The sequence below is a fragment of the Portunus trituberculatus genome, chromosome 10 (assembly GCF_017591435.1).
Source record: "Portunus trituberculatus isolate SZX2019 chromosome 10, ASM1759143v1, whole genome shotgun sequence".
Taxonomy (NCBI): domain Eukaryota; kingdom Metazoa; phylum Arthropoda; class Malacostraca; order Decapoda; family Portunidae; genus Portunus; species Portunus trituberculatus.
This window is the reverse complement of record NC_059264.1, coordinates 3,749,083-3,769,082: the sequence shown is the minus strand read 5'-3', so window position 1 is coordinate 3,769,082 and position 20,000 is coordinate 3,749,083. Positions and strand designations below refer to the sequence as shown.

The following is a 20,000-nucleotide window of genomic DNA, read 5'->3' as shown; positions in this document are numbered from 1 at the left end:
CACCACCACCACCACCACCACCACCACCACCACCACCACCACCACCACCACCAATAAAAAAACATGAAGAAAAAGGAAAATAATAGCAAACAACAGTAAATCTTTCACCTTTGCATATTTGTCACTAAAATACCCTTTTCTTTTTTCTTAGTTTTGGTCTTCCTTTCATATTTCCCTTATTTCTTAGCATATATGGAAAAGAGAAGAAAAATAAAGAAATCAGATTTAATACATTCACCTTTGCATAATCATCACCAAAATATTCTAAACTGATCTTTTTCTTAAACTCCTCCCTTTCTGTCTCCTCTAATTGTTGATATAAATAAAAAAGAAGGAAAAGGAAGGAAAATACCAGTTATTACATTCACCATTGCATAACGATCAACAAAATACTCTTAGCTTTACCAATTCATCTGTCTCTCCCCTTCTTATTTCCTGATTGTTAATATAAATGAAAACAAAGAAAAAGAAAGGAAAAGATCAGAGTTAATACATTCACCTTTGCATAACTATCACCCAAAAAATCCTTAACTTTACATATTTTTACTTATTTCCTTCCTACACCAAAACATCCTTATCATCTTTTCCTAACCCCCCTTTCTGTCTCCCAATGTTCCACAAGTTGGATGCAGCCGCTGGTGGAGGTGTCCCTGGGTGAGGAGCAGCACCCTGTGGACCCCGAGCAGGAGACCAACACAGACTTCCAGAAACAGGGATGCCACGCCTTCTATGCCGACCTTTTCCAGGAGCCCCACATCAGCAGCCTGGGTGAGACATAAGCTTGTATTCAGAAACACCTTCCTCTCTCACCACGATAATTTTCCTGAGCCACAGAGGTAACTAGCCTGGTTTTCAAGACAGTTTTTCCTTTTGATAAATTGGTAATCTTGCCAATCCATCACCAGAACTATAAAAAATACTCTTAAAAACACGACGATCTTTAACTGGAGCCTTTGGAAAGCAGTGACGGTGAGAGAGCAGAGTTTCAGAATACTGACCAGAAACTCATATTCTCAAACATTTCTGTTCTTCACCTCCAGTTTCAAAACACTTTATTTAAATTGACATGTTTTTTAAGATGTTTTATAGTTCTAAAGGCAGAGTGATAAGATTTCTACATTATTAACTCTTGAAAGCCTCGCTAATCATCTCTGTGGCCTTGGAATATTGTCATGGTGAGAGAGCAGAGCATTTTTAAGTTGTTTTTATAGTTCTAGAGGAAAAGTGATAAGATTTCACATTATTAACTGAAAAAAAAAAACGCTCTTGAAAACCTCTACTAATCACCTCTGTGGCCTTGGAAAATCGTTGTGGTGAGAGAGCAAAGGGTTTCTGAATAAGGCCTTTATGACCATACAACTTCCGTACAACTTACACTTGAATGCCGGCATGTTTTGATCTGAGACAGTGGATGGTTCCACCCTCATCAATCCACATGTGATCGGCAATCACACAAATTTTCCCGTACCCAAACATACAATCAATCAGAGACTAGTTATTGTCAGATCATACACAATTCCTTACTGTCACTCCTCTCACCATCTTAAAACACCATTTGTCAACTTTAAAGAGAATGAAGTACTCAATATAATTTTCTTTGATTTAAATTGTTCTTTTTTGACATATTAACCCTCTCAGTACCAGGATGAGTTTCCATATTCATTGTGCTTACTATTTGGTGATTTTATAATGCTTCAGAAGATTATGTAGGGATTAAAGATAGTAAAGACTCTGGCCATTAATCTCTTGACCTCCACAGACCCTTCCTGATGCACATAAAATTGTCTAATCTTACCCCAAAATCATGGTAAAAATGCATCTCAGTATTGAAGGGGTAAATTACTACTTTTGGGAATAGTTAGACAATGTATCCAAAACAAAACAAACATGATATCATATTGGAGGATAAATATATAAGTGACTGGGCTACTCTCTCACCTCACCACTATTGTCAAAGGCCACAGAGATGATTAGTCGGGTTCTCAAGACTGTTTCTCCTTTTAATAGTGTAGGAATATTATTAATCTATCTCTGAATCTTTAAAAATACCTTGGAAAACCTGTGTAGCCTCAACTATATAGGGTCTTGGGTGTGAAGAAGAGATGTTGCTCGGTATGGGGCAGTGTGTTGGGGAGGAATGATGTTCTCTCTCTCTCTCTCTCTCTCTCTCTCTCTCTCTCTCTCTCTCTCTCTCTCTCTCTCTCTCTCTCTCTCTCTCTCTCTCTCTCTCTCTGCAGGGGTTTCACAATTATTTTTCTTCTCAAATTTATGAACAATAGTAAAAGAGAGGGTGTTCTCTCTCTCTCTCTCTCTCTCTCTCTCTCTCTCTCTCTCTCTCTCTCTCTCTCTCTCTCTCTCTCAGCTGGTTTTGTATATATGAACAGTAAACCACACAGACAAATAGAAATAAGTAAATAATCAGCCATAGGTTGGTTTGGTGAGGCAAGACAGGTCCCCCGGAGGTGAAGGCAGACTGCGCCGGGTCACCACTGGGGTCATAAACATAAGCAAATGAAGGAAACAAGTCTGGCAAGTCAGCGGACATAAAAACAGGGTGCATTTTGTGAAGTTGTAAACAGTAAACATTTTGGTGGGAGGTTTGATGAGTGATTAATGTTTTTTTTTTCTCTCTCTCTCTCTCTCTCTCTCTCTCTCTCTCTCTCTCTCTCTCTCTCTCTCTCTCTCTCTCTCTCTCTCTCTCTCTCTCTCTCTCTCTCTCTCTCTCTCTCTCTCTCTCTCTCTCTCTCTCTCCACACCACACCACACCACACCACACCACACCACACCACACCACACCACACCACACCACACCACACCACACCACACCACACCTCACCTAACCTAATCAAACCTTTCTCTGCCAGGCATCAGCTACCAGAGTTATGCACCACCCAGCCTCAGCAGTCCGGCTCTGGAGTTCTCGTTGACCCTCCTCCGCATTGCCCTTCTGGAGGAGACCTTCTCTTTGGGCACCACTAGCAAGGCCAACAAGACAGGTCAGCTGGGGTCATGATTTTAGGGGTTGGCTGGATGGTAGGCTGATGAAGGAGGATAGGGAAGGGGGAGAGAGAAGAAAGAGATAAAAGGAAGGGGAAGATGTTTAGAGGGAAAGAAGAGAGGTAATGTGAAAGGTTGTAAGTTGAAGGAGGTGGAGGAAGGGGTGAATAGGGAAGGAGGAGAGAGAAGAGAGAGATATGTAGAAGGAAAGAGAAAAGAGATGAAAGGAAGGGGAATAGATGTAGAAGAAAAGAAGAGAGACAGTGTGAAAGGTGATAAGTTGAAGAAGAAGGAAGAGGAGGAGGAAAAAGTAGAGAGAAAGGAGAGACAAATATGTAAAAGGAAAGAGAAAAGAAAAAGAAAAGAAGGGGAATAGATGTAGATGGAAAGAAGAGAGACAATGTGAAAGATAATAGGTTGAAGAAGGAGAAGGATAGGAAAAGTGGAGATAGAAGGGAGAGAGGTGTAGAAAGAAAGAGAATAGAGACCAAAGAGAAGGGGAAGAGGTGTAGAGGGAAAGAAGAGAGACTGAATGTGAAAGGTGATAAACTGAGGAAAGAGGAGGAGAGAGAGAAAGAGATTAAGAAGAGGAAATTAGTTTAAATATGGTATAAATAAAAAAAAAAGAGGAAAAAGAGGAAAGATGAGGAGGAATGAAAAGAGGAAAGGAAGAGGAATAAGAAGATGAAAAGGAAGGTTAAGATGGAGAAACAAGATGATAGAGAAGAAGAAGAATTTGAGATGAAAGGGAAAGTTTTAATCCAGCTTCTGATGTGTTTATGTGTGTGTGTGTTGGTGCAGTGTTGGTGGAGGCGGCTCGGGGTGTGCTAAAGGAGGACCTGGCCATGGGTCTGCTGCTGCTGCTGTCACTGCGGGAGGTGGAGGAGGCGAGGGCAGTGCTGGCGGCTCTCCCACGTACCGATGTGTCCTTGCAGGTTTGTGAATGGTGGTGGTGGTGGTGGCGTCATGAGATAAGGAAATTGTTTATATCTAAAATGTAAGCTTTATTGATATTTACAATATTGGTGTTATGTTAGTTACTAGTATTTGTATTGTTTGCTGTTTGTCATGCATAGGTTTGTGTGTTATCATGTTGTGTTTCAGTGCGTGGTGTCCCTAATGTGATTCTTTGTAGCTTGTCATGTGTCAGTGTCCCTGTGGTGCTTGTGTGTCCTGAACCTGAACCTTCCCTGCAGGTGACACAGTACTACGCCGCCCTGCAGCTGTACACCCGCCTGCACCCCTGGACACAGCCCGGCATTGCCCCGGCCTTCCTGCACCCGCCCCAGGACATCATTGCAGCGGCAGCGGCGGCGGTTGACTCTGGCACCACTGCTAAACTGGGCCAGGAAGCAGAGCCCTTGGTGGAGTTGTTCAGGGCCACCCAGGCCCTGGTGGAGGACTACATGCAGGGCCAGGCCTTGCGGCGCCTCGGGGCCGGCGTGGACATGGCCCGCTTCCTGGCCGATGCTGGGTACAAGGAGGACACCGTGCTGGGCCTGGCCCTCACGCTGGAGGCCGAGGTGCTGGAGCTGGCTGTGGCACTGGCCAGGAAGTACCAGGTGTCTCTTTGGGAGGTGAACATGGCCCACCTCCAGCACCTCTTCTCTTCCGGCCTGGGGACAGAGGAGGTGCGGCAGAGGGTGGCCCAACTGGACTTGGTGGCCACCCTCTCCGGCCAGCCCGACGACTTCACCGCACGGATGGAGGAGACCGTCCTGCCAGCCATTGATGGGAAGGACCTGGACAGGCTGCTGCTGTACTACACACTGCTGGAGTCATCAACACAGGCCGCCTCACATGTCACACTCCTCAAGAAGCTGAAGGGTGCTGCGAATGGCCTGGACTACAAGCTGCTGCTACAGCCGGACTCTGACCCGCTGGAGACGCTGCGGCCGGTGCTGACAGCCGGGAATGTGGCAGCACTAGCCAAGGCGGTGCGGGGCGTGCCAGGGCGAGGCGGGGCAGGGCTGGAGCCTAGCACAGTGTATTGTGCCTGGGCACAGAAATACTTCTTTGATCTGCCCAAGGAACACAAGCTGAAGACTGCCAGTGATTGGGTGCACAGGTGAGGGGCCTCTCAGTTGCTGTGTGTGTGTGTGTGCATGTGTGAATGTGTTTGTCTTTACATATTCATATTTAGCCACTTTGTTTTGCAGGATTTAGTCGAGTTTATTATACCTTCTTTTCATTTGTGTGTGTGTGTGTGTGTGTGTGTGTGTGTGTGTGTGTGTGTGTGTGTGTGTGTGTGTGTGTGTGTGTGTTTTCTTTTCATCTGCCTGCTAGAAAAAAATTGATGCACTCTTGGCTCAAATTAAACCCCAAATATGAATCCACACTAGAAACCCTTTATTATTTCAGCAGACATTAGAAATTCAACACTTGCTCTTTCTATTTTTCCTGCTCATCTTGGATACACTATTTCTCCACTGTAATGCATGCCTCTCACCTCAACACCCCTCTCCACCCATCACCACCCCATAATACCCCTCATCACTGTCCCCAACACCCCTCTACCCTCGTCACTGCCCTGTAACACCCCTCATCACCCCTTATCACTGTTTCCAACACCCCTCTACCCTCATCACTGCTTCCAACACCCCTCTCCCCTTGTTACCACCCCATAACACCCCTCATCACCCCTTATCACTGCTTCCAACACCCCTCTACCCTCATCACTACACCATAACACCCCTCATCATTGCTTCCAATACCCCTCTCCCCTTGTTACCACCCCATAACACCCCTCATCACCCCGTATCACTGCTTCCAACACCCCTTTACCCTTATCACTACACCATAACACCCCTCATCACCTCATCATCCCATAACACCCTTCTACCTCTTTCACTGTCCCATAACATCCCTTGTCACCCATATATCACTGCTCCCTATACACTTCTACCCTCCTCATCACCCCACAACATCACTCTATGCTCCCCACCACCCCTTCACCCCTTCATAACACCCCTCGTCTCTGCCACATAACACCTTCTACACTTCCTCACCAATCCATTACACCCCTCTTCACCTCACCACCTCTTTACACCTCTACCCATCCTCTGCCTCATAACACTGCCCTTTTCACCTCACCCCTTCTTCACCCCCTCCTTCAGGTATGAGGCATGTGGGGAGTACCTGCAGAAGATGTCAGCTCAGGACACCCTTAAGTTCCTGCGGCAGCTTGTCCTCTCAGACACTGCCACCACGAAGGTTCCTCTGGAGGCGAGAGCTGAGATGACAAGGAGGGCACTCAAGTTTTGTCGACAGCAGCAGAGTAAACAAAAGGTGTGTGTGTATTTACCTATTTGTATTTACCTATTTGTGTATTACAGGGCCCAAGCTAAGCTCTCTGTGTCCTGTCTCCTTGTCCACTCCTGTCATATCTCTCTTTCATCTGATTGACACACACCGCATCAATGACATCACTGCTCAGTTTATTCCACTTATCAATACTACGATGCGGGAAACTGTATTTTCTCACGTCATTTAGACAGATGTCCTTTATTATTTTTTTTCCATGTCCTCGGAGGTAATTACTTGCGGTCACCTTTATCAATTCCCTGTCCAGAATGTCAATCTTGTTCACCAATTTATACATAATTATCATGTTATCATGTGTGTTTTATTTATTTATTTATTTATTTTTTTTTTTTGCGGTAGGGTGTATAGCGCCTGTAGGCACACTTTAGGAGTGTATGGGAAGCGCTGTTCAGCTTCCGCCCATTAGTGGCGCAGGCAATTTTATTTATATTAGGGCCCATATCACCGCCCAAGCTCATCTTGAGTGTAACCACCTAGAACCTGGGTATCATGGTGACATGTAGGTAACTTTAAACCACTTGACAAATGGCAAAGTGTTTTAAGGCTGTACGTGGTGGGATTCGAACATACGCGTGGACGTCTGCCCGATCCCACGCTCACCACCTTATCCACTATGCCACCACGTGTGTGTGTGTGTGTGTGTGTGTGTGTGTGTGTGTGTGTGTGTGTGTGTGTGTGTTTAGTTTTCTCATTCTATATTCTTTTTCTTCTTTTTTTTTCAGTAATCTATATTTGTTCAGTTTCTATCCCCATTTTTTTTTTTTTTTTTTCAGTGTGTGTCTTTGTGTAATTTTCTCTTTTTGTATATCCTGTTTACTGCTACGTGAACACACCCCACACATTAAAAGGCTTGCCCATCTGCCTTGCCTCTTCCCGGGACTCGAACCCGGCCCTCTCGATTGTGAGTCGAGCGTGCTAACCACTACACTACGTGGTGTGTAATTCACTGTTTGATCTGCTGCAATCTGATATAGACAGCCAGGCGTTACCCTCACGGAACGAGCTCAGAGCTCATTATTTCCGATCTTGGGATAGGTCTGAGACCAGGCACACACCACACACCGGGACAACAAGGTCACAACTCCTCGATTTACATCCTGTACCTACTCACTGCTAGGTGAACAGGGCTACGTGAGGAGACACACCCAAATATCTCCACCCGGCCAGGAATCGAACCCGGTCCTCTGGCTTGTAAGCCAGCGCTCTAACCACTGAGCTACTGGGCCGTGTGTGTGTGTGTGTGTGTGTGTGTGTGTGTGTGTGTGTGTGTGTGTGTGTGTGTGTGTGTGTGTTTATATCCCACTTCTATATCTATTTTTACATTCTTTTTTATCTTTTCTTCCTTTTTATTTATTTATATTCTTTTTTATTTAGTGTTTGTGTATGTATGTCTATTTATATCCCATCTATATATATATATATATATATATATATATATATATATATATATATATATATATATATATATATATATATATATATATATACAAAATGTTGTGTAGTTTATTGTAGTTCTCCACATTAACTCGGACCTTTAGTACCAGGACACATTTTTACCTTGAGTTTTATGTATGATTAGATGCTTTTATTTACATTAGGAAGGGTCTATGGAGGTCAGAAGATAATGGCCACAGTCTTCACTATTTGAATCCCCACATAAGTTTCTGAAGCTGTAGAAAATCACCAAATAATAAGCAGAATGAATATGAAAATGTATCATGGTACTGAAGAGTTAAATGGTAGGAATTCAATACACAGAGTGCTTTACACAAGGTCGAGAGTATCACTGAATCATAAGTGTATTTCTGTGCAAAGCTTGATGTCTCCCACACACCTCAACTAAGACACACCACCTCACCCCACTTGTAACATAGTCATTCCCTCCCACTGCCTAGTTCACTGAGGATGAGGAAGGCTGGATGGTGAGTATGACAAAGTGGTATAGTAGTAGTAGTAGTAGTAGTAGTGTTAAAGGATAGGCTTCTTTCCTCCTTTTGTTATTATATAGAAAGTATGTAATAAATTGGTTCACATTACATTAAAAAATAACTTGACTCAGGAAAGACTTAGTAATGGAACTGAAAGAGAGAAAGAAAGAGGGAAACAATGGGAATATTTAGAAAACTTTGCAGTCAGTGAGAAATCAATCCATCTTTTTTCCATTTGCTGATTGGGACATAATGGATTATCAGAGTAATATCAAACCATAGAAATTCATATATACGTACTTTTTCCCCTGTGTGTGTGTGTCAGTTGGCAGAGGATGGGCGGGTGTGGGAGGCGGCGGCGGAGACACTGGAGCAATGGGGAGGGCACCTGGACTTACTGCGCTGCTCCACCTTCCTCAACCTGCAGCAGAGTGACGACCCACGGCTCAGGGACTATGCCAGGAGGGTGAGTGATGGTGGTGGATGGAGGGGTTCAGGGACTATGCCAGGAGGTTGAGTGGCAGTGTTGGGTAGTGGGTGGTTGGTTGGGGGTGGCACAGTACTTGAGCGTTTCTTCTGTTGGTGATACAGAACCTTGTTATCATCTTTTATTTATTTATTTATTTATTTTATTTATTTACTTCTTTTGTGCTTGGTGAAATCTGGCTAAGGGCAACAAAAAGGATTAAACCAAAAGGCCCACTTAGGTGCCAGCCCTGAGATCCTTCAAACACCATTCAAAACAACAGTATCTTCCATGAAAACCATTCAAGAGTTACTCAACATGCCATAATATTTCAGGTTATGAGTCACAAAGAGAGGGAAAACAAACTAACAAAGAGAAATAATAACTTCCCCAACCTGACATTTGGAGATTTAAATTAGAAAGAGAGATAAAAAGAAACCAAAACACACAATCATTATCCTAACTAAAGATAACACTCTCCCTCATGAAAGTATTGATGAAGAAACCTTACTAACCCTTTCAGTACTGGGACACATTTTTATTTTGATTTTTTGGTGTAATTAGGCAATTTTATTGACATTAGGAATAGTCTATGGAGGTCAGAAGATTAAGGGCCAGAGCCTTCACTATTTTAATCCTCACATATGTTTCTAAGCTGTATAAAATCACCAAATAGTAAGCAAAATTAAAACTTGAAGGGATTAAGCTTACAACTGCACTACAATCATGAAAACACTCTACATCTAAAGGAACTTGCAAGACAGCCTGAAAAAAAACATGAAAAACTCTAACAGTTATGAATATATCAGAGAGAGATAGAGAGAGAGAGAGAGAGATCCACACACCATGAAAACATAAACTAACACCTCCCCACAGTTTGCCCAGACAGGAGGCGATGAGAAGGAGCTGCAGTGCGTGGCGTGTGCAGTACTGCTGGAGGGCGGGGAGCTGGACCTACTTCGGGAGGTGTTAGCAGTGTTCCCTGAGCAGCGGCCACCACCCCTGAGGACATCATGATGCAGACCCTGAAGCAACTCCTGGGGCAGTGGAGAACAGGGGCCCACCAGGTACTGTAAACTAGGGACAGAGAGGAAGCTGTGAGGACCTGAGGAGAGGAAAGCTTCAGAGAGTAAAAGTAACACCTCCTTCTCCTTCTTAGAACTTACCTGAAGGGAGGAGCCAGGTGAGTGTGCTGGACCACCTCCTCCTGCAGATGCACCTTTACCTGGAGGATGGTGGGGAGCTGCTGGTAGAGGAGGATGTGCTGGAGGAGGTGAGGGAGCTGTGTGGGGACGAGGAGGTGGCTCTGGAGGCACGGGTGGAGGTCCTGACGGTGGCTGAGAAGGTGAGGGTGCTGGCAGGGTGCTGGGGAATGATCACCTGTGTGTCTGCATAGTTGTGTGTTTGTGTGTGGCTGTGGTTGTGTGACTAGGGTTGTGTTGATGGTTTTGTGGTTGTGTGACTGTGTACTGCTGTGTTGATGGCTATGTGTGGTTGTGTGACTGTGTTGATGGCTGTGTGGTTGTGTGTTACTGTGTATGGCCATGTTGAGGGCTATGTGTGGTAGTGTGGCTGTGTGGTGGTGTGGCTGTGTGGCTGTGTGGCTGTGTTGACTGTGTAGTGTGGCTGTGTGGTGGTGTGGCTGTGTGGCTGTGTGTGACTGTGTATGGCTGTGTTGAGGGCTATGTGTGTGGCTGTGTGGCTGTGTTGGCAGACACTGTACAGAAAACTATTACTCCAAATCCAATGAAACTTACACATATAACTCACACTTTATAGCTCGTAGAAATATGATGCAGTTTGCTTCACAAATATCAGATAAACACCTCTTATTTTATCCTTCCCATCCATTTTCTTGAGTGTGTTCCTTCATCACTGCTTCACTAAATCCACCCACACACTCTCCCTTCTCCCTCTCACCTTCCTATTCACCCTTTTATCCATCTCTCACAAGTCACACTCCCTATCCTTCACCCTGGCATATTTTCACTTCCCTTGACCTTCCACAGCACTTTCCCTTGAGCGAGGAGGACGTGCAGCTGGTGAGGGTGATGAGGACAGGGGCGTGGTGGCTGGGGCTTGGCCAGGGGAGGTGGTGGTGCCTGACCAGCTGGCTACAAGTGAGTCTCGGGCTGCTCTCTTGACATCCCTCACTGCCTCCACCTCTTCTGCAGCTCAGGCAAAGGCTCTTGTGCACCTCCTCAACCTCTGGCCACCCTTTGATCAACAGGTGAGGTGCTGGGAGAGTGGTAAGACAGTAGGAATAGATTGTTTGATTAGAATGACTGAGAGATGAGTAGAGGAGTGGTGCTGGGAGAGGGAGAAGACAGAATACCGAAGTTAGAGGTTTGTTTTAACTGAGAAATGAGAAGAAAAGTGCTGGGAAGATAGGAAGACAGAAGAGAGGAATTGTTTGATTAGAATGAGTGAGAGATGAGTAGAAGAATGGTGCTGGGAGGGAAGAAGACAGAATATAGAAGTCAGAGGTACGATTTTGACGGAGAGATGAGTACAGGAGAAGTGCTTGGAGTGGGGGAAGACACAAGGAAGAGATTTGATTCTGACTGAGAGGTACTAAGTTGTATTGCCATGTGGAAGACTAAGAGAGAGAGAGAGAGAGAGAGAGCAATAAAGATAAGGATGAACAAGATAAGTGCTAGGAGGATGGCAAGACAGAAGGAAGAGATTATTTGGTTAGAATGAGTGGGAGATAAGTTGTATTATCATGTGGAAGACTAAGAAAGAAAGGCAGTGCAGTAAAGACAATGATGAACAAGATAGGTGCTGGAAGGGTGGGAAGACAGAAAAAAAGATTGTTTGACTAGAATGCCTAGAGTGCCATGTGGAAGACAATAGAGGAACAAAATACAATAAGGAAGACAAGGATGTACAGGTGAGGTGTTTAGAGAATGGAAAGGCAGAAGGAAAGGTTTGATTTGGAGTGAGAGATGGGTTGTAATGCCAAGAGAGAGGAACACAATGCAATAAGGAAGACAAGGAAAGAGGAAGAGAAAAGGAAGTTGTTTATTTTGAATGAATGGGAGATGAGTTGTAATGATGACATGGAAGACAAAATATGACAGAAAAGAAGGAAGCTATTGCAACAAGAATGAATAATGATAGATTAAAAGAGAAACTCAATGCAACAAGAAAGGAAAACTATAGTTGATTAATAAAAAAAACTGCAACAAAAAAGAAAAACAACAGTAAATTTTCAAAAGAGAAAAATAATGCAACAAGAAAGAATAATAATAGTAGATTTAAAAAAGAGAAGCCCAGTGCAACAAGAAAGAATAATGATAGTAGATTAGAGAAAAGAGAGAACACAATGCAACACAAGAGAAAAACAATAGTAAATCTATAGAAGAAACATAATGCAACAAGAAAGAAAACTATAGTACATTAGATTGAATAAAAGAGAATGTAACAAGAAAGAAACAATAGATTGAGAAAAAGGAAAAGAGAGAAATAATGAAAAAAAAAAAAAAAAGAAAAAAAATAAACAAATCAAATTCTGCCATCAACACAACAAAAAACATGACCTTCACCTTTCATCTCCCTCCCACCTCATGACCTCTGACCTGACCTGACCCGGTGTGACCCTACAGGAGTACAGCAGCGCAGCAACCAACCCATGGCTGGCAGCGCTGAACAAGGTGGTGGAGGTGACCCAGGATGACTCGGCCGGCCTGGAGGTGGTGTGGGAGGCAGCGCAGCAAGCTCATTCTCTCGGCCAGGTAAGGAGGGAAGGTGACAGGAGATTTGGGGGTGTTATTCAAATTTTGTCCATGTTTCATTTGTGAAGTTTATATTTTCAAGGGGTGTTATTGAAATTTTTTCTTAGTTTTACATGTAGTGTTTATATTGATATTGAAGTCTTTTTTTTTATTTTATTTATTTATTTATTTTTTTTCTTCTTTTTGTTTAGGTTTTCTCTATGTGTGGTATTCATCAGTTTCATCTCTTTGTATTTTCAAAACGGATGGTAAAATGGTCATCTTAAAAAATGTGTTACAGATTAAATTCAACTGAAAAGAGAGAAAAAAGTAAATTAATTTATAATTTGCAAGTTAGGTAACATTTGACATTTGAGCATTTCCCTCTCAAACTATTCTATGTAAATGTACTAAAGGAAGAAGAATAAAAAAATCTATCATTATTACAACAACAAAAAAAAGATTAAAAAACACCCAAAATTCACACACACAAAGATAAATAAATAGATAAATAAATAAATTAAAAAAAAAAAAAATCAGTCAGTCATATCACTACAACTCACCAATCACACACACACACACACACACACACACACACACACACACACACACACACACACAAAAAAAAAAAAAAAAAAAAAAAAAAGAAAATGTATCCAAAATTCACAAGAAATTAAAAAAAGTAGCCAAATTAACAGTCATTTCACTACATCCCATCAACCACCAGTCACTAACACTAATCACTATAACAAGCACCACTGCTCTAACCCAACCATTCACTAACACTAACAGGTTTCAAGACATTCATCCCACACTTTTGAACAACTCTATTGATCTGGAAGGGAACTGGCAATCAAGTGGGCCTTTTTTTTTATTCTTCTATTTATTTATTTATTTATTTATTATTATTATTTTTTTTTTTTTTTTTGTGTGTGTCCTTGGCCAGCTTCCCTTCTTGCATAAAAAAAAAAAGTAAACACCAGTACTCTAACGTCCCTCTCCTATTCCAGCTGTCAGGGGAGTGCCTGGCGGGGCTGGTGGCATCGCTGCAGGGGCTGGGGCGGGGCGGTCTTCGGTGCTGCTGCAAGGTGGCACTGCTGACTTCTGACCCTGAGGTGCACCGAGCTGTGATAGAAGGTGTCACTGCACTGGAGGAGGTGAGGCAGGGTGGGGAAGGAGGAGAAGAGATGGGGGTAGGAGGAGAGGTGAGGCATGGTAGGGGAGGAGGAGGTAGGATTGGGGGGAAGAGAAAAGATAGGGGAGGAGGAGGTGAGGCAGGGTGGGAGGAGGAGATGAGGCAAGGTTGGGGAGAAGATGAGGTAGGGTGGAGGAGAAAGAGAGATGGGGGAGGAAGAGGTGAGGCAGGGTGGAGAAGGAGGAGCTGAGGGTGAGGAGAAGAGAAGAGATGGGGAGGGAGGAGGAGAGATGTGGGAGAAGTTGTCATGGAAAAGAAGAAGGAATGACATACTGGCTTTTCTCTCTCTCTCTCTCTCTCTCTCTCTCTCTCTCTCTCTCTCTCTCTCTCTCTCTCTCTCTCTCTCACCATTACTATTAGAAAGAGCTGGTAACATTATTTCCTTACCATTGTCACTAATGAATACATAAACAACTACATCAATATTTTAATAGCTATATATATTGAAAAAATAAATAAATAATAAAACATTAAAACACACTATATACTTACCTAACTAAACCAATGATACTTACAGCCACTCACAAACACCTTCAGCTAACCTAACATAACCTAAACGTCACCTAATAAAATCTAATTGCATCTTAACAGCTAAATAGATAAACAACTGGATAGACATTTTAAAAGCCACACATACTAAAAAAACTAAAACACACTATATACTCACCTACCTAAACCAATGATACTTACACCCACTCACAAACACCTCCAGCTAACCTAACCAATCTAACCTAAGGGGAAATTAACCTAACGTAAAACTAATCCAACTTAAAACTCAACTCAACCCAACCTAACCTAATATAAAATAAATAGAAAATAAATAAATAAATAAAATAAAAGACAAGAAAAGAAAATAACAAAAAAACTAACCAAACCTAACCTAATACTAATCCAAAACAACCCAACCTCACCTGTAACATTCCCTCCCCAGGTGACCAAGGCAGACTATGATGGGGAACTGCTGAAGGAGATTGTGGCTCAAGGATTGGTGAGCCCCCTGGTGTCCACCCCCCTGTATGGACCCCTTGTGAACCCACCTGGTGAGAGAGAGAGAGAGAGAGATAAATGAGTGAATGATTGAAAGTGGTAAAAATGTGATGAGTGGTGAGTGAGTGGATGATCGAAAGTGATAAAAATGGAAATGATAGATTGAAAAGTACGTCAAATGAAGGATAATGGATGAAAAATAGTTGGAAATAAGTGAAAGAATGATGTAAAGGTTGATGAATGAGTGAAAAGTGAAGAAAGATTAATCTAGGATGAAAAATTTGGAGAGAGAGAGAGAGAGAGATGGTTTAATTTATATTTTTTACATTTTTCCTTGGATAATTTATGAGAAAAAAAAACTTACAAAAGCCACATATATCTTGACTGTGAGGCAGAGAGCAAGGAACAAGCAACCACCATTATCACCATCACCACCACCATCACCATCACCACTTCATTATTCTCCTTGGACAACAATGAACAAAAAAAATAAATAAACATCTTGACAATGAAACTGAAAGCAAGCACCACCACCACCACCACCACCACTACCACCATTATCACCACCACCACTATTTCTTCATTTTCGTTAGACAAATTATGACAAAAAAAAAAAAAGCACTAACATCTTGACAGTTAGACAGAAAACAATCATCACCACCACCACCATCACTCATTCAACACCACTATTTCTTTAGTTTCCTTGGACAACTTTTAACATCCCCCCCCCTGCAAAAAGAAAAAAATAAAAGAAAGAAAGAAGACAATTAAACAAAACCACCACCACCACCACCACTACATCTCCATATATAAACCAATTACATTTCTCTTTGCAGTGTCACCACTTAGTAATAATTCAACTCACCCTTACACACACTCACATTTTGCCCTGTAGGTGGAGAGTGAAGACCCAGACGAAGTGGAGCAGGCCGTGGAGCAGCTTAGCGAGGCAGGACACCACCGAGAGGCAGCCAGCTTAGCCTGCCGCACCACCTCCCTGCCCAGGACACTGCTGACGGCTGCTGCTGCTCTGAAGACTTACAGGAGGTGGCTCTGAAGTGGTGGTGGTGGTGGTGGTGTAGGATGATGGTATTTATGTCTTGTTTATTTCATTTATTTCTTTTTGGTGAAAGGTAATAAAAGGAAGAATGTTTGTTGAGGTGTTTGTTGTAAGGAAAAGGTTTAGAAGTGGTTTGTTTTGTTGTTTTGTTTTGTTTGTGTGTTTGTTTGTGTCTATGTTGATTTGTGTTTGTGCTTCTTTTTCTTATTTTCTGTTTCCTTTCCATATTATTTTCTTCCTTTTCTCTTTTTCTGTGTACTATTTCTCCCTTGTCTCTTTCATACCTCCTTTTCATCTTATTTTCTATCTCAACCTCTTCTTTGCCCCACTGTAAACCTTCCCAGTGTAATATCTATCTATGGTGGTGTTGTGATAGAGGCAAGTGGAGTGTGATAAAGAGATTAGAGTGCTGTTAAAAAGGCTGTCAAGTAGTAATGGTGGTGGTGGTGGTGGTGGTGTGTGTAGCAAGAGAAGTAGGATTGTGGGTTATAATTGAATAGTTGGTATCTAGATTGTTATTGTAGCTTGATAGTGAATGGGAAAAATTAAAGGAAAGAATGTTATGCGTGTTAATGATGTTAGAGAAGTTGATTGCATTTAGATTGTTATTGTACTCTGTCTGTCTGTTTGTCTGTCTGTCTGTGTGTTTATGAATGGTGCTGGGAAATTAATGTGATGATAAAAGGAGAGAAAAAAAAAACTATGTGATTCTGTTATTCTCTAGAGTGTGCTAGTGTAAGTCAGTGAAGTGTTTTGTCAGGTGTGAATGCTAAAAGTGATAAAAAGTGATCATGAAATATGACAAATTTATATATGGGAATAATTACAGATATTTTGGGTTATATTAGGTAAGGGAAGACATTGATTAAGAACCCTGTGTGCAAAAATTATATAAATCTTGGTTATTAGAAGATACATGTAGCAGTAACTAGTATATAAGATCAATGGAGATTTGAAACTTTTATATACATGACTAAATGTTATTATGTACTTATAAGGTTAGATCAAGATTAGATAGGTAGTCAGATTTGTATATTCGTGTAATTGGGTTTGTTTTGCTTTATGAAGGAATATTATTAAGTTTAAATGGAATATGTACTATGGTGTGAGTTTCCTATATTTATTTTCACACGAGATATTGTGTGTGTGTGTGTGTGTGTGTGTGTGTGTGTGTGTGTGTGTGTGTGTGTGTGTGTGTTATACCTATCATCCTATAACAAAGATAGTTTTCTGAAAGCCTTATAATTGTTTAAAAAGAAAGAAACCATTAGCCCCTTTGAATAAGGCAAGCCAGATGACACACACAGGCAGCATTACAAGGGTGCTGCCTCTCCTGCCAAGAATTTACTGTGAGCCAGAGGAGGAGTGGCAGTGTTGTCAGTGTTGTGGAGTGTTGCTGGCAAGGTGGAGTGCACAGAACATTCCTCTCTGTGTGTTTCAGTTCAGGTAGGTCATGCTACAGTGTATTTAGTTCTTTATTTTTCTTTTTTTATGTACTTATTATTTTTTTTTTTTAGAGTAGTTTATAAATTGTTTTCTACTTTAATTTTCTTATCCATTTTTTTTTTATTATGTTTCTACTCTTATGTATTTCCTTATATTTCCTTCCTCTTTTACTGCCTTTCTTGTATATTAGGTTAGTTATATAAGATTTCTGCTTATTTTTCACTTGTTTATTCCATTTTTTTAGTTTATTTTTGTTTTATTTATTTTCTTGTATTTCTTTTCTCCTTTACTGTCTAATTCTTTGTATATTGAATTAGTTATATACATTTTTTCTTCTTTATTTTTCTTATTTTAGATTTTTCTTTATTTATTTTCTTGTATATCTTTTTCTTTGTTTTTTATTTTCTTATTTTCTCATATTTTTGTTTTTACTCCTCAGTGTGTTTGCTCAGTTATCATATCATCGCTTATAATGAATTTCTTCTCTTCATCTTTTACCTTCTTTCCTTGTGATAGGTTAGGGATTTTTTTATTCATTATTTTGTTTATTCGCTTGATTATAGTAATATGTTTTAAAATTATTTCTTTCCATCCTTTTTCCTCTTCTTTTGTATGTTAGGTTAGTTTTTATATCTTTCTATTTTTTGTCGTGTGTTAATTCAAGTTTGCATAATTCTATATATTAGTACCTTTTTTCATTTTTATTTTTGCTCCTTTTTTACAGTGTCAGTTATAATTTTCCTTTTTTTTTTTCGTTTTTTCTATGTTAGAGACCAGTCATCATATTTTGTAATCCATATATTTACAATTGATTTATTCTGTGTTATTTTCTCTATTGAATCAGGTATAAAATAGAACTCTTATTATTGTTGTTGTTATTTTTTATGTACTTTGTGTGTTGGGTCTGCTGTAACATTTTGCAATTTTTTACTCTTTTCTTTATAATTAGTTGTAACTTGAAATTCTCTCTCTCTCTCTCTCTCTCTCTCTCTCTCTCTCTCTCTCTCTCTCTCTCTGAAGCAATATGTGTGTAATTCTTCTTGGATCACTCTTAGTTTAATTCACCTGTGACTGAAACGACCTAATTGTAACATATACCTGAATAGACGAGGTCTTTTCCATAGTCACACTGGTTTTATTGCCTCAACCTGCCGTCAAGAGTATTCCAGTTGTTTATTTTGAGAGAGAGAGAGAGAGAGAGAGAGGCAACTTGACACACAGACACAGCTGATCGCCTCTGTTCAGTTGAGTTGAGTTGAGTTGATTGGCGGAAGTGCAGCCTGGATATCGGCACTTCCTGATGTGTTTTGGTTTGGGTTTTGTCTGGGTCTGTAGCTGTAATTAATTATTATTAAAATTTTGTACTTTGTTCTCTTATTTTCCAAAAATCATATTATTTCTTTATTTTCTTCTATAATAGATTTTTCAAAAAGTAATTTTCCAATGAGGTGTTCTTCATTTTTTCTGGGTAAGGACGCTGCCAATTTGGATCTTCTATTGGTGTAGGCTGGGCAATGTAGGAGGAAATGGTTTAAGTCTGCCTTATTTGCTCCACAAAAGACAGTCTGGTGGTTGGTTCTGAAATCTTGATCTCCAATGTTGAGGTTATTGGTTCTACATTTGAATTATATAATTGATGCTTCTTTATTGTTATATATTTCTTCCTGACCTCCAATCTTCTCTCTCCATTTCTCCTTTTCTTCCGATTTCATCTCTAGGCTTGAAACCATGTCTTTTAGTTCAACATTTGCTGCCTTCCACCTCTGTATCTCCTTAATATTCGTCATTTCTGCATCATCACTCCCCTTTTCTTCTCCCACCTTCCGCGTGGTTTCTCGCTGCTCTTTGCCTCTCCTGAGCGCTCCACATTACTCACACTATACTGCTTTTCTACTTCTTCCATCTTTCTACTCATTATAGAACTCTTCTCTTTCACTATCTGGAACTCTTCTCTCATTTTCTGTTTCGTCTTGGTCATTCTTCCCTGCATCACTACATGACTGACAATCATATTTCCATCTTTCTAACAACTTCAAGCTCATCTTCTGTTAGCCTTTAACATTCCTTATGCCTCTAATTACCAAACCAAGTACACTCATCTCCTCCATCCTCCACCCAGCCAAAACAAACCTCCTCATTTCACCCTCACACTCCCATATCCATCCTCCTTATTGAGCCTTCCAGTGAACTGACACTTCCTGTAAGTCCTCATCCTTGATCCACAGTCTCGGGAACTCGTACTGTAGGCATATGTCATTCTTTTAGGCTGATTTTCGAGAGACCCAGACAAACCAACCTACTGGTCTCCTAAACTCTTTTTCTCTCGCTTTCCTCTCAGCCCGCCATTAATGTTAGAGACCGCGGGACATTTATTTTATTTTTTTTTTTCCTACTTTTGTTTATTTACACATTTTATCTTTGTTTAATTATTCGTTTTATATTTTTAGTTTGTTTTATGTTAGTTTTGGTTTATTTTCAGTTTTTATTTTTTTTTTGTAATACTTTAGAGGACTTTTGATGTTGGTTTGTTTAGCTGTTTAGTTTGTAATTTTGCCAAATTTTAGCTTCGTTTCTCTTTCTCTTTTTTTTCGAATGTTGATATTTTGATTTTGTTAATTTTTGTCTCTTAAATCTTAATGAATTGATACAACTTATGTTGGAGATTGAAATAGTGAAGACTTTAGCCATTAATCTTCTGACTTCTATAGACCCTTCTTAATGTCAACAAAATGGTCTTATCTTTAACAAATGCTCTCAAAACATGCCAAACTATCTTAAAATGCTCTCAAAACATGACAAACTGTCTTAAAATGCCCTTCTACACACTCCCAAGACACCCAACACACACATAAACCAATTAAAACACTTAATTTTATCCCAA

The 20,000-nt window shown here is 40.8% G+C and overlaps 1 protein-coding gene across 1 annotated transcript in view; it reads left to right on the top strand.

Annotated features, from left to right (window-relative positions):
- LOC123501922 (neuroblastoma-amplified sequence-like) overlaps positions 1 to 18,242 on the top strand; it is an 86,984-nt gene extending 68,742 nt beyond the window's left edge. The window contains 15 exon segments of the mRNA XM_045251006.1: positions 623 to 768; positions 2,865 to 2,996; positions 3,799 to 3,932; positions 4,194 to 5,065; positions 6,114 to 6,285; positions 8,575 to 8,715; positions 9,592 to 9,700; positions 9,703 to 9,782; positions 9,875 to 10,060; positions 10,725 to 10,776; positions 10,779 to 10,945; positions 12,324 to 12,452; positions 13,442 to 13,588; positions 14,558 to 14,666; positions 15,509 to 18,242. Coding sequence (XP_045106941.1) covers positions 623 to 768; positions 2,865 to 2,996; positions 3,799 to 3,932; positions 4,194 to 5,065; positions 6,114 to 6,285; positions 8,575 to 8,715; positions 9,592 to 9,700; positions 9,703 to 9,782; positions 9,875 to 10,060; positions 10,725 to 10,776; positions 10,779 to 10,945; positions 12,324 to 12,452; positions 13,442 to 13,588; positions 14,558 to 14,666; positions 15,509 to 15,519 — 2,587 coding nt within the window. The 3' untranslated portion in view covers positions 15,520 to 18,242.
- Positions 18,243 to 20,000: the final 1,758 nt, after the last annotated feature.